Source organism: Camelus dromedarius, chromosome 21 (assembly GCF_036321535.1).
Source record: "Camelus dromedarius isolate mCamDro1 chromosome 21, mCamDro1.pat, whole genome shotgun sequence".
NCBI classification, from domain to species: Eukaryota; Metazoa; Chordata; class Mammalia; order Artiodactyla; family Camelidae; genus Camelus; species Camelus dromedarius.
In genome coordinates this window covers 37168500-37187645 of record NC_087456.1, presented here as the reverse complement: position 1 = coordinate 37187645, position 19146 = coordinate 37168500, and the positions used below count along the sequence as shown (strand labels likewise).

General features: G+C 59.7%; 1 protein-coding gene and 1 long non-coding RNA gene across 3 annotated transcripts; both read left to right on the top strand.

Annotated features, from left to right (window-relative positions):
- The first annotated feature begins 8149 nt into the window (after positions 1–8149).
- On the top strand, positions 8150–13010 carry LOC135318810 (uncharacterized). Of its 2 annotated transcripts, none has more exons than XR_010377202.1 (4): positions 8150–8279; positions 8587–8708; positions 8835–8886; positions 11639–13010. It is a non-coding gene; the product is annotated as an uncharacterized LOC135318810 (long non-coding RNA). The 2 variants fall into 2 exon arrangements; XR_010377203.1 differs by having other exon boundaries at positions 8832–8886.
- A 49-nt stretch (positions 13011–13059) lies between these two features.
- Positions 13060–17762, top strand: TNNI1 (troponin I1, slow skeletal type). Its single transcript, XM_031438887.2, has 6 exons — positions 13060–13100; positions 13668–13799; positions 14913–15002; positions 16082–16258; positions 16508–16617; positions 17432–17762. Exons 2-5 carry the CDS (start codon positions 13674–13676, stop codon positions 16613–16615), a joined length of 501 nt encoding a protein of 166 aa, XP_031294747.2. The 5' UTR covers positions 13060–13100; positions 13668–13673; the 3' UTR covers positions 16616–16617; positions 17432–17762.
- The last annotated feature ends 1384 nt before the right edge of the window (positions 17763–19146 follow it).

Below are 19146 nucleotides of genomic sequence, written 5' to 3'. Positions count from 1 at the left end.
CCCTTCCGCCGTCTTGGGCCCCAAGACCTACTGGGAGCTGGACCTCTGGCCGCCCTGGTGCTGACGGCTGCCCCCTGCCCCTCCTTCCCGTCTCAGTCCCGGGGAGTTTTGGAGGCATTTTCCTGCTGTGTTCTGGTTTCCGGCGGTGCTATGAGAGGCTGTGGCTACGTAACCTTCCAGGCTTCCGTGTGTGAGCTCTTCCTCTCTGGAAGCTTGTCCCCAGGGCCTCGGGCTTTGGGTCCCAGCAGAGCGGTTGCTGGGTGAGCCCACCCCTGCGTTTCTGGGAGGTGCGGCTTCAGCGTCTCTGATAACTGGCTCCTTCTGGCATCTCTGATCTTGCTAGATCTCCAGGTGGTAAGATACTGGACCCCTGGGCCATCCTTTCATCCTCTCATGCTTCCTGAGCAATGCCCCATCTTTTTTTTTTTCTTTTTTTTTTGTATTTTCTAGAAGATTTCTTCAGCCTCCCCATCCAGCCCTTCTGCGGGATGCTGTGCTGTTGCTGTCGTGTTTCTAGTTCCAAGCGCTCTTTTTATGTTACACATGTTCCTTTTCTTTTTTGTGCATTTTCCCGTCTCACGGGCGCATCTCTCTCTCTCTCAATCATAGTTTTTGAGGTTTCGCTCTGTTCCTTGCATTTTGTGTTTTCTCCAGGTTACTTTTTAATGTTTTAGTTCTCTTTCAATTTAGGTGTTTTCCTCCGCTGTCTGGTGACCCGTCAACGTCCACTTACACATATGAATTGGAGGCTCTCCAAGGCTGACTGGAAGCTCTGTGTGCGGGTGGGGCTGGGGTCCCGCGGTCTACCTCCAGCGGCCTCACCTGAGAGGTGTCAGTTTTCCTGGATCAGAGCCCACAGTCTCCCACCAGGATGTATGAGCCTGGCTACCAGAGTCCCTGGAGCAGAAGTTGGGGGGGGGGGTACGTCCTATCCTCTTTCTGTGAACTTTGCTCCGTCCTCTTGTTGAGGATGACGTCCCCCAGTGTGATGCCGTGTCCTCAGCTGCGCCTGCTGCCTGATGCACTGAGCACCCTCCTTCCCCCGATTCCGATCCCTTCCTCCTAGGACATTCTTCTGGTCTCTTCTCCTCCTCTGCATCTCTCCCTGGCCCCCTTCACATGTCCACCCTCTGCGGTTCCATCCCCACCTTCTCCTCCCCCCTCCCTTCTGTCCCCACACCTTGCCTGACTTCTCCACGCTGTGGGGCTGATGACTCCCAGTCTGCCTTTCCAGGAGCAATCTCCCCCGAGCTGGGTACCGGAATGTCCAGCCCAGCAGCTGTTGGCTGGGCCACCGATCTGCCCCTGAGCATCTCAGGTTTGTCTGTCTAACATGGAACTGGCTGGTTTCATCCCAAACCAGCCCCTCCTCTGAGACTTTCTTCTGCTTTCAGTTTAAGGCACCACATCCACCCTGGTGACTAAGCCAGAAAATCATTCTAGATTCTTTCCCTGTCCCCCTCCCGGCCACTGCCCCCCCCAACTAGTGCTGAAGACCAGTCCCCGATTGTCTGTGGCATCTGTCTTGCCCACAAGAAGACGTTGCCTGCCATTCGGAGAGACAAGGACTATTGCAGCCATCAAGCCATTAGCCACTGCAGCTGTCCCTCCAGGGCGCCCTGGGGGGACTCAGGGTGCGGAAAAGCAGGATGCGGGCCCCAGAATGCTATGATGCAGATCTAAGGAGTAACTTCCACCACGCAGACCCTGGCATCTTCCCTACACAGAAAAACAATAAAACCTTCAGGAAGCCTTTCATGCTCAACTGTGAGTTTTTTTTCAACCAAACTTCCTGTATATCCTGGCTCCTCCCCGTCTCTTCCGAGCAGCTCCTCAGAGGCTCTGAGAGGCTGCCTCCTGGGCTACAGTCCTTAGTGAGTTCCCCTAATAAAACTTAACTAGAAACTTTCAGGTTGTATGTTTTTCTTCAGTTGAGTGTCCTCTGTTCCAGGCTGCTGCTGCTGCGTTAATTCAGGTCCTCCTTGGCAGTCACCCTTATTTATTATTATTATTATTATACTGTTGTATTTTTATGTTATTCACATCATATTTAAATCTTGTCATATTTGGTTATTGTTGTTATTATTATTATTATTGTGATTGCCTCTGACCTGACCCCTTGGTCTCCGACTCTTCCACCCTCTGATCTGGCCTTTCTTTTGCAGGCGGCATGAACTTTCTAAAATTTGACTCTCACTGTGTTGCCCTGGTTTACAGCCCTTTAACAGACCTCTGTTAAATGCATGGGGTTCCAGCTCCTTGGCACCTGGCGTGCAGAGCAGGCTTTGTGACGGGTCATCACCCTGCATGCAGTCCCAGCTCACCAGCTCCGGCTTGTCCCCCAGCTAGTCCTTCACGCTCTAGCAAGAGCAAGCTGCCTGTAGTTCCCCCACCTGTCATGGGCTTTCCTGCCGCTGAGCCGTGCTTAGGCCATCTTGGGTCTGCGGTGCCCTTTCTCCTTGGTTGCCAGATGAACTCCCATACTTCCTAAAAATCCTAGATCAGGGGTTCCCTTGAGTCCCCGCTCAGAGAATTCATCACACCTTGTCAGCAAAACAAGAAAACACACGTGTTACTTGTGTGTGTTATTACAACTGGGGAGTTTTCCTGTGTTCACGCGGACAACAGAGCAGGAGGTGGAGGCTCCCTGTCTACCTAGATTTTAGTCTGAATCGTGAAGAATTCACATTTCCCGAGGTCAGGGAGAGAATAACAGGTGAGGTGCAGCAAGTGTGCGTCACCCCAGGGGGAACCCCTGAGTTGCTGGGAGGTGACTGTCCACGGAGGGAGGTGCTGGTGAGAATGAATACGACTTTGTCACAGGCTGTGAACTGCTGAGGCGTCCGGGCCTCCACGAGTCTCCCTGGAAACCTTGACACCCCTAGTGTAGAAGGAGGGGGTTCTTCATACCTTCGCCTCCTGCGAGTCAGGAGGCGCCCCGCATGGCCTGCCCAGCTCCGCCCTGTAGTGTCTGCACCTTCCCCTGCAGCCTTTTCTCAGCGTCACCTGGGTCACCCCAGAGAGGAGCAGGGGACACGGGGCCCCCTCCCCGGAAGGACTGCACGTCCTCGGAGACAGTTACGCACACACCCCCACGTGGGTCCTTGAATGGGCTTCTGGGGGTCGTGGAGCCCCTGTGACAGTGGGTGGCTTCCAAACGATGCGTGAGAACGTTATGGATTTTGGGAGGTTTCGAAGGAAGTTCTGAGCCCCCCAAAAGTAAAGAGCCCCTTAACCAGGGGCACTTTTAGACGCAGGGACCCTCCCTTTAAGAAAGAGAAGCCACTTTGAAAGCAGCTACACGGGTCACGTGAATACCCTGCGGGCCCTCTGACAGTCAGGCTGTGTCCCCCGCTCTCCCAGCTTTAGCGCGGGCTTGGCCCGCGTCACCTGTGCGGGCCGCACCTGTCCCGGGAAGGCTCCGCGGGTGATGGATGTGGGACGGGACTCGGGACACCTGACTGTGCCGGCGCAGTGGGGGCCGGGGGCGGGATGAGCGCAGGGAAGGGACGCAGCGGCCTCGCGTGCACGCTCGCCAGGTGCTCGGGAGCCTCGCGGTCACACAGGTGCTCGCGCCCGCCCCGGCGCGCCCTCTGCCGGCCGGCAGGGGAACTTCGCCTCCAGCCCCGGAACGGGGACTTGGGCACATTCCCCACCCGCAGACACGCGAGGACTGAGCTAAAAACCGCAGCTTCACGCAGTTCCTCACGGAAGCCTCCCTCACTTGTCCTTTCAGGGACGTTTGGTGAAGCCACGAAACCACAAAGTCCCAGGTTAGCCGTGGCCGATCCACGCTCGGCAGCGTCGATGTTAAGACTCCCCCGGTCATGCCTGTTTCCAGGGGCCATTTGACAGGATTAAAAACCACGCTTCATTTTTCCTTGATCCTTTCTGCTTTTTTAAACTCCACTTTATAGACAAAATAAGTAAATCGGGATAACAGCAATAATCTACTGAGAGCAGAATAGTGGTTTTCACACTTCACCGAGGACTCTCAGACCCTTTGTCTGCTGGTCCCGATTGCCGATACTCACCGCGTCAGAGCTCGAAATGGAAAACCTTTCAAATACTGATTAACTTATTTAATAATTACAAGTCCATCTTACATCTTATTATGTAAGCCCAGACAGGTTTCCGTAATAGGACTATGTAACATAGACAAAATGGTTTTGTAAATATGTTATAAATAACAAACGTATCCATACCAATAAAATAAATTATCATTATTGATTATAAATTAAAATTTTAATAGTAAAGTTATAAAACATAAATATCTAATAAGAAGAAAGTCACTGTTTCACATTTGACAAATCCCTCTGATGCCTGGTTGCCAGAAGACACCTAGGTTCTCACCTGCTTCTGCGGCCAGTCTGCTGTTATGTTACGTTGTGCTGAGGCTCATAAAAAACATCCAGCCTTATGTCGATAAGTAGTTGGAAAAGAGAGAAGTATTTTTAAAATTTTATTTATTTACTTATTTTTGTTTTGTTTCTGGGGGGAGGGAGGTAATTAGTTTTCTTTCTTTCTTTTTCTTATTTTTTAATGGAGGCACTAGGGATTGAAACTCAGACTTCATGCCTGCAAAGCATGCTCGCTACCACTGCGCTACACCCTCCCCCCAAGAGAGAAGTATTTTATAGTTTTTTCAGAGAATTGTGGATACTCTTCCTGGGTTACCGTATCAAAACTCAGCAGGTGGAGATTTCTTGAAGGTTAATTACAATGTGGAACCTGAAACCGTATCAATGAAGTTTTCATTTTTCACTGAAGTTACATTAAAATCCACATTCACGTTGCACTTTGAGCGGGTGTCTCACCCATTCACTCCTCTGTGGTTCTGTAATAGGACGCACCAGTCCTTCAGAAAACATGCTGCGTTAACACATTTCATGCACTAGTCAATGATTTTTAAGAACTACATTCTTTAATATTGCCGCCAGGCTTATCCGGAAAGGCTACGTATTTGGGAAGCTGTCAAGCTCATGATGGCAGATGCAGATTTTCCAAGATTTGAATTTTCTTTTGAAAGCTTGACTTTTATAATTGGCAGCAAATACGCTCAGCTGTTTCCTTTGAGGTGACAGATCTACTTAGTTCGTTTCTGAGAAAATATTTACCGTTGTTCAGTCCTACTCACTGCAGTTTTTCAGTCAAGTGAGACTGCCACACCAGGGATGTGGCATCTGGGCTGCCATGTTCCCTTGTACTTACACCTTCAGGCGCACAGCAGACATGCTCCCTGTACACGGATGGTTCAATGGAGAACACTTGGCCCTTTCTTCTGCTTCATCAAAGACACTCTTAGGAAAACTGGCTTTTCCCCCTAAAGTGAGCGGTGGGCAGAACGCAGCTACAGCACAGTCTGGTGCCATGGCCCGACTCCCACACTGGCACCAGAAGTTCCACCTGCCACTGTCTTCGCTCCCCAGTGCAGATGCAGCACGATGGAAAACGTGGGTCATGTCCCCGGGAGGCACTGCCAGAGACAGGCCCATGGTGGGGAAGAGATGGGTCCGTCTAGTGGGGCCTGACGCCGTCTCTGCGGCCCACGAGGCTAGGAGGGTCCATTTCACCCGCAAACCCCAGCTGGTTTCCCACCTCTCCTTCTGGTTCCCGTCGGGTGCAGTTCTGTGTCTATGGGACCATGTCCCCTGCTGGACCCACAGGGAGCCAGCGGAGGGTGTGTACCCTCCTACAGGCAACCCCTCTGACAAGGAGAGAGACGTGGGTGGAGGCGTGAGCAGACCTTTGGCCAGACGACTGCACTGGGAGGGACACGGAGGAGGGCCCTCCGCTTCCTGGCAGCTGCCCCCCTGCCCTCGGCCCCGCGGGTCCTGGCCCTGGCGTGGGTGCAGGGCTTTGGCGGGGTCATCTCGCCCTGGCAGGGTCTTGAAGGAGCTTCTGTAGAACCGCTGATGGAGGGGCCCCTTCCTGGCCAGATCCTCCCCAAGGAGCCTGCAAAGTCATCACCGGGTGGGGGCGGGTGGACAGAGAGGGTGAGCTGTGGGGCCTGGAGGGAAGGAGGTGCTCCCCAGATGAAGGAGGGGGCAGGGAGGCTGGGTGCTCCCCAGACGCTGCAGGGCCCTCTGTCTGCATTGGCACCTGCTTCCCCAGGATTCCTGGCTCCGGCCTGGGCACGGGGTGGAGGGGGTGGTCACAGCTCACAGTGACTTCCAAGGGGCTCAGTTTCATGTCAACAAAGGCCCAGCTGCCCAGCTGCTGTTTCTATGTGCGTCTGAGCTCATCGTTGGAGGGGAGAGCGGGTAGTCACCTAAGTCAAGGTCAGAGAGAGGCTGTGTCTGCCCCTCCCTGGGGGGAGGGAAGGGTGGAGGGTGGGCAGTCTGCCTGGACCCTCCAGGTGCCAAGAACTTGAACAGGACGGCTTCCCCTGTGCCCCCAACCATGGGCACCCTGCCCTCATTCCAGGACCCAGGGAACAGGCAGGATCTCTCCTGAGCCCTGAGGGGCGATCTCCTGCACTGTCTCTGGTCGGAAGCCTCCTCTCCGGGTTTCCATCTGTCGTTTGTTCCATGAGCATTGGTGGAGCACCTGCTGTGTGTCAGGCGCTGTGTGGGAAAACAGGAGTAGGGCTGGGCCGACACTCAGGCTTCTCCAGAAGAGTAAACAGATGTCAGCCTTGCGGGTTAAGTGCAGGGAAAGAGGGTTGCACAGGGGCTGAAGAGGGCTCCTCGTGCAGGCAGGGTGGTCGGGGCAGGCTTCCTGGAGGAGGCAATGCTCCACTGATGCTTGGAGGCAGGTGGGGTGGGAGAGAAGGGCCTTCTGAGAGGCCTCTGTGGCCCTGGGAGCTTCGCACGGTCGTGTGTCCGGAGCTGAGGGCATGCGCTGACCTTCACCTCCCTTTCACAGGTGAGGACACGGAGGCTCAGAAGCCCCTGGTGAGTGCTGCTGTGTGTGGCGAAGCCGCCTGTCCCGAGGCAGGGGATCCGCTGGCTGAGTCTCTAATGTGCAGGCCTGGATGGGGAGGCTGGTTTGTGGCAGAAAACTGAGGCGCGGGTGACTGCTTTTCAGTTCTTTGTTCCTTCTGCTCTCTGCCTCCAGTCCCCTGTCTCACCTCTGCTCAGAACTTGGCGGGGGAAGCTAGCTCTGGACCAGTCCACGGGTGCCAACCGGACACCCGAGGGCCCCGCCCCCACGGCCAGCCGAGCGCCCTGCCTGGTTCCCGATCTGCCCTCCCCTCTGCCATCCCCGCTCCTGCCGCCCCATTTTGTTAGCTTCACGGCAGTCTCTCCAGGCCCCCGTGGCTGCCTGAACCTTCTTCCTAAAACGAGCTCGTGGTCACCCCGCCAGCTCCCCAGCAGTGACTCAGGTGAAGCACAGACCCCGCGGCGGAGTCTCAGGCCCCTTGGGGCCTCTGTCGGCCTCCCCGGCCGCCGCACGCCCTCAGCACCTGCTTCTGCTCACCTACTGGTCGGTCTGTTCTCTGGGCTCTTCCCTTTCAAAAAGTGGGTTAATCCACGCACACGATTTGTTCCGTTTTTGTGCGTAGTAAGATTTTGTAAGAAAGCTGTTGTACAAAATATAAACGTAATCAACCCGTGCAGTGAACTCCAGCGAACTCATCCTGGCTCCCAGACTCCCTCTCTGATCCCAGCGGCTCCGTGTCTGGGGCCCAAGTTCATTCTCCACCCCAGCCCCTCGGCCTGGAACCTGTGCCTCTCACCCCCAGAGCTTCCCAGACCCTGCTCTGGCTGCCTTCCAGCACGGAGCTTCCCAAAGGTGACCTGACCGGAGCCCAGTTAGAGCCACATCTGCTGGTCCAGAGGCCAGAGCCTCCCCTCCGCTCTGCCCCCACCGTCTGCGGTCAGCTGCGAGCGAGGCCAGCCTCACTCCCGGAGCCCCCCACCCCCGTGGAACTGTGGGTATGTCCCCTGAGGACACCCTCCTCCACCAGCTCTGTCCCCACTCAACAGGAGCATGGCCTTGAGAGGGGTCAGTGCTCTGCCTGCCCTGCCCCCGCCTGGGCTCCTGGCTCCTGAGCTGACCAACAATAATAGTCACTGGATTAACATAGCGGGCATTGTCTTCTCCTGACCGCAGGGTGGGTATTAGCTGTTTGTCTACCATCCTAAAAATAGCCGGTAAACAGGTGCAGCCCCGGCTCCGGCTCCCTGGATGCCGGACACAGAGCCTGGGCCGGGGAGAGGGGCCTTAGTCTCCCCAGGTCCCAGGCACGGGCCTGGGGTGCCCTTGGAACCTGGGAAACCCACCTGAAGAGGGTGCAGAGCAACTACAGACCCTCAGACCCTGTGGGCGTGAAGGTCAGGTCAGCCCCACAGCCTCGCTGGACCCCCAAGGCACTGTTTACATCACCCCCGGGTGCAGGCATGCCCCTGGCGCATGTGTACCAGGCCTAGAGGATGCCCCAGCCTCAGGACTTTTGCCCTCTTGGAGCACTGGTGGGGGGCCTGGTTGCCACATTTCCTTGTGACAGACGTAGGGCCAGTGAGATGACTCCTTTCCCCAGCTCTGCTGCCCCCAGGCCTCCCAGTGCCCCGGCCGCTTCCCTGCTCAGGGCCCCCTCTGGTCTGCTGCCCACCCCCTCTTTCTTGGACTCCCGTCTCCTAGGTGGTGGCTGCTGTGTGCACAGGCTTTGTGTGTCCTTCTGAGCCTGGGGCACGGGTGTCTTCAAGCCCGCTGGCTGCTGCGTGCACCGTGGCGTCCCCTCCATGAGGTGTCCCCTCCGTGAGGTGTGTGTGTGGTGGGGCGTGGGGGGAGCAGGGCAGTGGGAGGGGTGGCGGGCCTGTTCTATTTTTACTGGCCAGTGGCTGCGGGCGGTAGTTTTCATAGCCTCCCCTCGGCTCTGCCCCCAGCAGTACGCAGTCAGCTGCGAGACGAGGCCAGCCTCACTCCCGGAGCCCGAGGAAGGTAGGTGTCTGCACCCGGCAGAGCGCCTGGGCTCCAGACGCAGGGGCAAACCAGGGCGTGCAGGTGGCAGAAGGCAGCTCTGGAGGCGCAGCAGGGCTTGGTGGGGGAACAGTCCCAAGACTCCTACGGCAAGGTGGCATCTCTCCTGCAAAACTGGTTGGAGGTGAAACTCCTGCCCGTTTTGAGACTGGGAGCCGTGCGAGGAGTCGTCCACGGGCTGCCCAAGGAGCCCCAGGGCGGCGCCTAGCGGGTCTTGGCTCACACCGGCTGCCCAGTCAGTCCCGGAGGGAGAGGGTTCCTGAGGGAAGGGGTGGCATCGGGGACCAGAGGGGGCAGGCGGCTGCATCTGGAACTTGAGGGAGAGCTGGTGAGCAGTGCGAGTGGGGAGGAGAAGGGAGGTCTGTGGGCAGGACTCAGGGAGGGAGCCTGGACCCCCCACCGCCGCCCTAGGAGACCGCCCTGCCTCTTTGTTCTTTGTCTCTGAGGGATTCACTTGGCGCCCTTTGCTGCCCAGCAGACAGGAGCAGGGGTGGGCAGAGCGCCAACCCCGTGGCGGGGGGCAACCCCCACATGCCTTGTTCTGGAGTGGAGGTCATGTCGAGGTGGGGGTCCTGGGGGAGGCGGGGGCAGCATCGGGTTTGGAATGTGAGATTCTGTGAACACATCAGTGAGGCTCCCGGCTGGGCTTTGAGGTGGGGGCTCTCTAACTGGGGTCGGGGGCTAGAGACGGCAGACTGTCCCCAGCACTTCTAGGGGGGCTTTCTGTTCAGAGCTCAGGGCGGGGTGGGGTGGAGTGGAGGTCCCACAGCCACAGCCCTGGGAGCACAAGCCTTGTTCATGGTCAGTCAGGGAGGACCTGGATGCCCTTGAACTGGGGCCCAAGGTCAGGGGGTAGGGAGCACGGGAGGAACATGAGCCTGATGAGAAATTTGTGACCTGAATTGTCAGGTGTGTGCAGAAGTTGGTTCCTCTTTCCACACACACACACACAAACACACACACACAAACAAACACACACACACAAACACACACACACACACTTTTACACGCGGACACACGAAAGACCTAGGTCTAATGGTCCAGCTGACATTCTGCCCCACCCATGGGGCCTCAGGGGAGGGCCCCCCGGCCACCCTCAGTGGGTTCTGTTATCTCCTCTTTGCTGCAGCCCCCCCCCCCCACTAGAGCCATGTCTACATCTGACTTCTTATCACCACCTGCTTGTCTTCCAGGGGGCCTGTCAAGGGGTCCCGTCTGGTGGGTGTCAGAGCGCAGGCCGAGACCCTGGGCCTGGCGTTTGTCAGCGGGGCAGGCTGTGGGGGGGCCTGGAGCTGGGCAGGAGGCCTGGACGGGGTGGACAGGTAGCAGGCACCAAGCGGGAGGCCTGGACCTGACCAGATGCCCACCAGGGGCTGAGCCCTGTGCCCTCTGGGGACCACACTGTGGGGGTGATGATGGAAGCTGGACCTGGGTGGCATCCCCCCACCCCCGCGGCCTTCCCTCTTTGGACTCCCTCCATGTCTTCAAGGCAGCCAAGCCCTAGAATAAACAGCGGGCGAGACAATCAAATTTCAGCCAAGCATCTCGGGAATGCGAGGACTTCCTCCCCTGTGTGTCCAGGGTGGCGGCTGAGGCGCTGGGGCCACACCCTCTCTCCCCCTCCCCCACCCAGCCTCGCCCTCCCCTGGGGCAGAGGCGGGGGTGGGGCAGTGAAGGCTTTCAGCTGGGGGGACGCGAGAGGAAGTCCAGCCTCACCCATGCCTCGGGGCATGAGGGGAGAGGGAGGTCAAGACAGGCGGAGGTGGCTCTGGAGTGAGGGGACTGTGGCCACTTTGCACGAGTCCTTTAGAGTCGGCCTCCCTCCCCGACTCAGGCCAGGTTCCTGGACCAAATCCAACTCCTGACCCTGCGCTCAGCCTCCCCGCACCCAACGCCGCCCCCCCACCCCCCGCCGTGCTTCGTTCCCAACCCAGCTCAGGGTTCCTGCCGCTTGCACCTGCTCCACCCCAGCTGCCCTCCTCCCTGCGGGGATCTTTTGCCCAGTCCCACCCCCTCCGCTGGAATGCTCTTTGTCTAGGCCTGATGGTCAGGCCTGGCTTTGGAACAGCCCCCTCTACAGCTCCAGGACCCCCTCCTCCGTCTGGGCCGCAGGACCATCAGCCAGGGGGCTGCGAACTGTGCTCGGTGGGCAGAGGACCTCGTGGAGGTCCACGGGGCCCCTGTGCTAACCCTCTCGCACCCGGGCCGGTGGCTCTTGCTGGCTGCACTTGGTTTGCATGAAGGGTTCAAGCCCCAGATATCAAGTGGAAAACAAGTTCTTTAACTCCTCGTTTTGCAGAGAGGAAAGCCGGCTAGGAGAGGGCCGGGGGAAAGGTTGGCTTGGGACAGGGGGTCTGCCCCGCCTCCCGGCTCACCCCTCCCTGCAGGGCCTCCTCACCGCCGGTCCCCTCCCCCCAAGGTCCACGGGAACGGCGCCTCTGGAGTTGTGCCATGTGGTGGCGCCTGTGGTCTGTCATCAGTCTCCCAGACCCCTCCCCTCTCTGAGACCCCCATGACCACCCACTGTCCATGGGACCGGCTAGACTCAGCCATTGTTCAAGGCCCCGTGTCTGAGCCCTGCCCTCCAAACATACCTTCTGTGGGTCCCATTCTGTTCCCCACGGGCGTTGGCAAACTTCTAGAAAGGGCCAGCTAGGTGGGGGTGGGGGCAGAATCGGAACCTTCCCTCATTAATGATCCCTCCCGCCCCCAGGTGCTGCCCCCTGACGCCATGCCGGAGGTGTAAGTAGTCCTCTCCCCCAGGGCTCCAGGTCGGTCCCTTTGCTGCGGATTTCAGCCCGTAGTTAGGGACCATCTGTTCAGTCCCTGAGCAGCTCTCCGGGACACCACATCCTCAAACAGGGATGGTCCTGAGTGCTGGGGTTCCCCAGCTTCACCACGTGTCCTCCCAGGTTTTGAGCAGAACTTGCCCCAGTTTGTCTTGGGAAGACCTTTTTGGCCTGTGTCTCAGAGTTTGTCTGCACTGCACCCAGGCCATGAATTACCATTGCCGAATAGATTAACAGAGCTTTGGGAAGGGACCCACATGCCCACTCGGGATCCCACGTGGACCCTCCATCCTCCCCAGCGTACAATGGCTGGTGCTTCCCAGCAAGGACCCCCAGTAGCTCAAAGGGCTGGTGGGTTTTTTCCCTTCTGCTGATCCTCAAACTGGCCCCACCACGTGATGTCTGATTCCTTTCTGGGCACTGGCACGGCACCCCTGCCCCAGCTTGTTCCTGGGGTCTGCCGCCCAGTGTGTGAAATGCGTTGTTCACACTCACTCTGTCTTCCGCTCTCCCCCTTCCACCCCCGCCCTGGGTCCTCCCTGTGATGGACGCCTGCAGCGAGGTGAGTGAGACTTGGGGTATCTCTGTTTGGCTTAAGTCTTTAGATGGGTGAGGGTGGGGTGGACATTTGAGGAGAGGTGAGAGCTTGGGTCAGGACCCAGGGAGGGGGTGCCCAGTGGCTGAGCAAATTCCCAGGAGAGTAGAAACCCTGGGGGAAGACTCTGGACGCAGGGCTCCTCGAGGTCCAGGCAGGGGGTTCCCCCGGCACGATGTCCCTGGAAGGTGGTCCTGGGGCTGCGACCAGGCAGAGCCCGGTGTGCCTCTGCACCTAGGCTGACCGCGGAGCAAGTCCTCCCTGCCCTGGTCTGAGAACCGTTCCAGCCCTGGGGGCCGTGCTTGTCCTTGAAGAGCCAGTCCCTGGAAAGCCACATTTGAAGGGTGGGAGGGGATCTCCTTGGGTTTTTCCACCTCCCGCAACATTGAGGGAGGAGCACAGAGGGTCCTTGCCTCCTCTCCAGGTCTCAGCTGGCTGGATACAGTCCAGATTTGTTCAGCTGCTGAGGACACAGCCTCCGTCCAGCCCTGGGCGGTCGGGGTGGTGACTGCAGGGGGTGGGCTGCGGCTCAGGGCTGGCAGGGGGCATCAGCAGCACAGACGGAGGGGACACTCCGCAGAGTCTCAGTGAGAATCAAATAAGCTGTTTCTCTATAGCCCTGTGAGTCTTTAAGTTTATTGAAGGGAGTCCTCAGTGGCGGCTCCGAAGCGCCCCGTGTGGCAGGGAGCGGCACTGCAGCCCAGTCCAGGTTCCTGGTTCTCACCTGTCTCTCCTCCCTCTCCCCTCAGAGAAAACCCAAGATCACCGCCTCCCGCAAACTCCTGCTGAAGGTGAGCGGGGTGCTGGCTCTGGGGTGGGGGTGGTGACGTCTAGGGGGAGGCAGAGGGCAGCAGAGGGTGGTGGGCGGGTGAAGAGGAGGGAGATGGGTGTCGGGAGGAGGAGGGAGGGGGGGGGAGCGAGGGGGGGGTAGGGAGAGGCAGCGGGGTGGGGGCAGGAGGAGGCGCCAGGGCCAGGGCCAGGGCCCGGAGCCCAGGGTCAGTGGGTTGGAACTTGGAAATCTAGCATCCTGGTGCCCTCTGGGGCCTGCGAAGAGGGGAGACCAGCTTCATGGGGGGGGAACCCCTGGTGGGGAGGTGGGTTTGCTTTAGTTGGTAAGAGTTGCCTTTGGCCCAAATAGATGAGATGTGCTTAAGAGGAGAAGGGAGGGAAATTAAAGCCCAGGACCCCAGAGTGCATGGGGTCACCCAGGTGTGGTCTCAGGTGGCCGAGCACGCACCCCCACACGTAGCGGCTGCCCTGTCCACATGCGCCCAGGGCTGCCTGGTCTGGGGCCACTGACACCGAGTGGGAGGCATGGAGGGGTGCCCGGGCCCCACTCACCACTCTGCCCCGTCCAGAGCCTGATGCTGGCCAAGGCCAAGGAGTGCTGGGAGCAGGAGCACGAGGAGCGGGAGGCCGAGAAGGCTCGCTACCTGGCTGAGCGCATCCCTACACTGCAGACCCGCGGCCTGTCGCTCAGCGCCCTGCAGGTGAGCAAGCAATAGCGCGGGGCTTCGGGCAGGTGACCCAGGGACCAGCTGTCAGGAGCCCAAGCTACCTTGGCTCACTCCTCGTTTAATATTCACACCCCCAGGAGGCGGTGCTGTTCCCCTGGGAAGGGAGCCTGCAGGCACGCTGGTGATGGGGAGATGGGCTTTGGGTGGGGCTGAGCCAGGGACGGGGTGCAGGAGGTGGGCAGCCCTCGGGGAGCCTCGTTTCTCCAGGGTTGCCTGTCCTGTCCCTGCAGACAGGTCTTTAATGTTTTAGAAACATTGGTAACAGTTTAAACACCAGGGTCTGCGGAGTAAAGAGAGGAAATGCAGGTCGTCCTCAACTCACGATGGGGCTGCGTCCCCGCAAACCCAGGGCCAGGCGGAAGCCCTGGAGGTCCCAAGTGCCCTGAGCACACCTGTCCACCACACAGCCCAGCTCGCCCTCGCCGACCGTCTCCGCGCTCGGGGCACTCACATTAGCCTGTGCTGGGCAGAGTCGCCCAACAGAAAGCCTGCTTCATCATAGAGTTGAGTGTCTCCTGGAATTTATTGATTACCACACCGAAAGTGGAAACCAGGCGGTTGTCTGGTACGGAGCGGTTCCACGTCCATCGGTGGTTTGCCCCGTGAGCGCGGGGCTGACCGGGGCTGGGGCTGAGGCTGCCCAGCGCCACGATCGCTAGCCTGGGAAAGACCGAAATTCCAGACTCCAAGTACGGTTTCTACTGAATGTTTCTACCATCGTAAAGTCAAAACATCACAAGCCGAGCCCTCGTCAGTCAGGGACTGTCTGAACACTGAAATGTCACCAATAGTTACCTCCTGGCGGGGTGGCATCACTAATTATTTTTGCTTTATTATTTTTGCTTAATACATAATTTTCAAAATATCTACAATTAACTTTATTGTTTTTATCATAAGAAAACGTTTTAAAGATAAAAAGTATGTTCAGAAGGAAAACAAAGGGTTTGCACTCCGAGTGAAGGGGTTCATCAGCTCCTTTTCAGAGCCCAGGTCTTGCCGAGGGGCTGGGAGAGGCCAGCACCAGGCTGGGAGGCAGAAAAGGGCGGCTGAGGGCTGACCTCCTTCCTGAACCCTTTACTCCTCCAGGACCTGTGTCGGGAACTGCATGCCAAGGTGGAGGTGGTGGACGAGGAGAGATATGACATTGAGGCCAAATGTCTGCACAACACCAGGGAGGTGAGCCGGGGGTGGGGGTGCACAGCTGGTGCAGGCTGGCTGGCTGGGTGGGGTCTGGGGGAGGTCCGGTGGGCACGGCCATGGCAGCTATGGACGAGGTCTCCCTCCTACTGCTGGGTCTGGGCAGGCACCTATCAGGAAGCTCTGGTCCCTGCACTCCAGTCCCCCGGGGCTGGGATGGGCAGAGAGCAGATGGTCACACAGGTGAAAAGCACAAGCTTCCTCCTACCTGCCACGCGGACTCTTCAGTGGACGAGAAGCCGCCCGCTAGTCACCCCACAGTCACGTGCCCGCTAATAACGTCTTGCCTTGTGTGTGGCTTTCACGGGCGTCTTTCCTGTGACCCTCCCTGCGTGCCTTAGACGGAGTGGGTGCTTTTGCCTGTGTCTGACAGATGAGGACGCAGGCTCAGAGACTCAGAAACTCGGCTCGGGTCACACAGTGGATGTCCTGGGCTGGGCCTTGTCTCTGGCCCCCGACTCCAGGGCTCAGGGCTTCCTGGCACTGGATGCAGGGAGCCAGCTCCACCCAGACCCAGCTCTAGTGGGGGTGGGCGGAAGGCGGGGGGCCAGAGCTCCTGCAGTTGGAGGGGGCAGCTTCTGAGCACCTGTTTCAGCAGTGAGGGTGGTGGGGTGGGGCCAGAGCCACTTCGTCCTCCCCACTCCTCCCGATCAGGAAGGATGGGCTGTGGGGCCACTGATGTCCCCAGAATTCCCTCCAGAGGTCGCACCCTGAAACCCCCAAGGGGGCTTGGACCTGGGGTCCGTCGGCCTGCTGGACCCAGGGGATGCCTTCCATGGCTGCTCTGAAGGCTTACTGGGAAGAGACTGGTTAGAAGCAGGAATGAGAGGGAGTGGCCCCTCCACTCCAAACGGGGCTTCGGCACCACACTCTGCCCCTTCCCGTGCGGCGGCCGAGACGGCCAGCGGCCTTCCCTGTCCTTGTCCTGCTCACTCCTGTATCAACAGAACAGACTAGAGGTGGCTCTTTGCAAGGTGACCGGTGGGTCTGAGCATCCCCGAGGGTCTGGCCTGGAGAAGTGGGGGGCCCCGGAGCCCTGAGCTGCCCCCTCCCCGCAGATCAAGGACCTGAAGCTCAAGGTGCTGGACCTGCGCGGGAAGTTCAAGCGTCCGCCGCTGCGGCGGGTCCGCGTCTCGGCCGACGCCATGCTGCGCGCCCTGCTGGGCTCCAAGCACAAAGTGTCCATGGACCTGCGCGCCAACCTCAAGTCTGTGAAGAAAGAGGACACAGAGAAGGTGAGCCCTGACCCTCGCCCCACACAGCTCGGCAGGCCCTGCACTTCTGGGGGGGCCCAGTTGACCTGGTGGAACGTTCCAGAGCCTCCCGGGGAGCCCAGGGGAGGCCTTAGCATCCTGTTCTGCGAGGAGGAAGATGGGATTTCCCGCCTTGCGGAAGAGGCTGACTCTCCACCACCCAGTTTCTCTTGCGTGTGGAGGGCCCGGCTGGCCCCCAACCGCTAAGTCTCCCGTGTGTGGCGCCCACAGGAGCGGCCTGTGGAGGTGGGTGACTGGAGGAAGAACGTGGAGGCCATGTCCGGGATGGAAGGCCGGAAGAAGATGTTCGATGCGGCCAAGTCCCCAACCACCCAGTAGAGGTACGCAGAGGCTGGAGGGTAGAGGGACCCCAGAACAGGGGCCGGTGCGCTGGGCCACGTGGTGCGGAGGGAAGGCCCTGAAATGTGCTCAGTCCTGGCTCCGCCCAGACTGTGGGCACATGTTCCTGCTTTGGGGCTCTTTGCTCCCCTCCCCTACGGAGTTGGGGTTGTGCCAGCTCACTGGTCCTCTGGGGGTGGTCCCGGTACCACCTGGGGTGCAGACGACCTGGCTGCACCCCAGGCCCACTGGATCAGAGACTCTGGGGAGGAGCCAGCCCCTGGGTGACTCTGATGCAAGAGCTTGGAGCCCGTGGATTCGATGACCCCAGGGCCCTCCAGCTCTGACTTTCTGAAAGTCTAAGGGGAGTCCTGCAGAGTCCCCAGAACTGGTCCAAGACCACCCATTCTCCGAGGATTTGTTAGAGAAAGCAGCAGGGTCAGGCCACGTGACGGCCTCTGTGGGTGTGCGGAGGGGACATGTAACTGTCCGACAGACGTCAGTCACACAAGCCCTCTGGAGGGGTGAGCTCTCTGAGGATGTGATGGGTGGAGGGTTGCAGTTGCCGGGAGGGTGTGTCAGAGCTCAGAGGTGGGGATCAGTCCGATGTGGAGGGGATGCCAGGCCGGGCCAGTGTGTGGGGTGGAGCCGTGTTGGGGGGAACTTGGGCTCTGGGCTGAGAGCTGAGGCAGTGGGAGCCCCTGTGGACAGTGGTCCTGCCAGGTGCTGGGGTGAGAAGGCCCACGACTGTGTGTGCTGCAGGCGAGTCACTTGGGTCACTGGGAGCAGATGGCTTCTGCCTCTCTGTCTCTACAGGCAGCTGGTCGAGCTGTGCCCTGGGCTCCCTTCTCACTTCTTCCTCCGGCTTGGCTCACCTACCCAGCCTGCGTCCCGCCCGCACTTCGGAGCATCCCACCCTGTTCCCTCGCCTCCCCTCCAGCCTGAGCGCCCTCCTGCGGGACTGGGGCTAGCAGACGCACGGGAGGGGGACAGCAGCGTCTGAAGACCTCACCTGGCCGGTGGGCTCCCTGGGGCTCCCGGCCCGCCGTGGCGCAGCCAGTCTGAGAGGAGGCGCTGCACCCCTCGCGATGCACGTCGCGTGCCCGCAGGCATCACAGCCCCTCCATTAAAATCAGTGTCCTGGTCATTTCTGTTGCTCTGGCTGTGAGTGCCCAGAAGGGGAGGGCAGGGAGCCTGTGAAGGAGGCCATGCTGGGCTTCAGGCAGCAGCGCGGGTCAGGACGGAGGGCTAACGATTGGCAGCTGCCTGCTGGGGTCTCCCTGGTACCCCTTCTGCCCACCCAGTCCACCGACATGGCACAGCGCAGCCTCACCCCCAGGGTGCTCAGCTCAGCCCAGCCCCACACATGCCTCCAGCTGCCAAGGGGGCTGGAGCCCCCGGCCCCGCTGCTCTGCCGGTGCCCTTCCTCCGCACACCATGCTCACCTCTCCCAGGTCCCAGGCTAAGTGGTCAGGTCAGGGCAAGGCTGCTCAGCACCTGGCCCAGCCAGGAGGCTGTCTCGCAGTTCTCCACCTGGCCACCAGGCGGCTCCTTCCGCACGTCTGCCCCTGGGCTCTCCCATCCGGTCGGGCAGGACCCTGTCCATCCTCATCCATGGCCCCCACCATTCGCCCTCCACAGTCCTGACGAGCCGTACCACCAGGACTGATTCTGCCCCAAGGTGGACTGTCAGTGGTCTTCTTCTGTGTCAAGTCCTTTCCCCGTCCCAGTGACACCTGGACCAAAGCCTGGTGACGGATGCAAGTCTGCGGGGGTGGAATGGGGGCCTGGGAGCACCCCCCCACACACACACACACATACTGAGGACAGAGGCCAGCGTCTGGGCCAGAATGGGGCCTGGCTCTTCCAGGGAGGAGGCGACAAGGGAGTGGCTGGTCCTGGGCCTGGACCAGGCTTTCTGGCCGCCCAGCCCTGGTCCCGGGAGAGCCTGAGCTGTGAGAAGACCCCTTCCACTGGCCCCACGAGTCCCTGCTCTGCCCTCTGCTCCCAGTGTTTTATCCCAGAGGCTGGGGGCAGAGTGCGGGCAGCTCCTCCTGGGGGCAGGGTCCAGCTCCTGCTGCTTAGCCTGTCAGCCCCCGAGGGCCCAGCCTCACGGGTCATCAGCGGAGGCCGCGCTCTGCCTGGGTTCTCACTGCAGACTCGGCTCAGTGGGCAGAGGGCAGACGTGATTTCTCACACCTGCTACCAAACACAGAAACCCTTGGGCACAGACACACCCAGTCGCTCACACACACGAAGCTGGAGGGCCCGGTGGGGCTGGGCCAGGCCACAGAGCACAAGCTTGGGCTTCGTGCCCAGGCAGCCACAGAAACCCACCCTTCCCTGTCCCATGGGTGCCTCCCAGCCGGCCCAGGAATGAAGCATGGGCTCCTTGCTCTGTCTCCACTCGGCCTGTGACAGCCTGGCCCGGAGCTGCCCAGGCAGCTCTCAGATCTGCCAGTCGACTGTCGAGCTGGGGCCCAGCAGGCTAGGGTCCCCACTCTGCCCTACAAAGGCAGGACCAGCCCCGG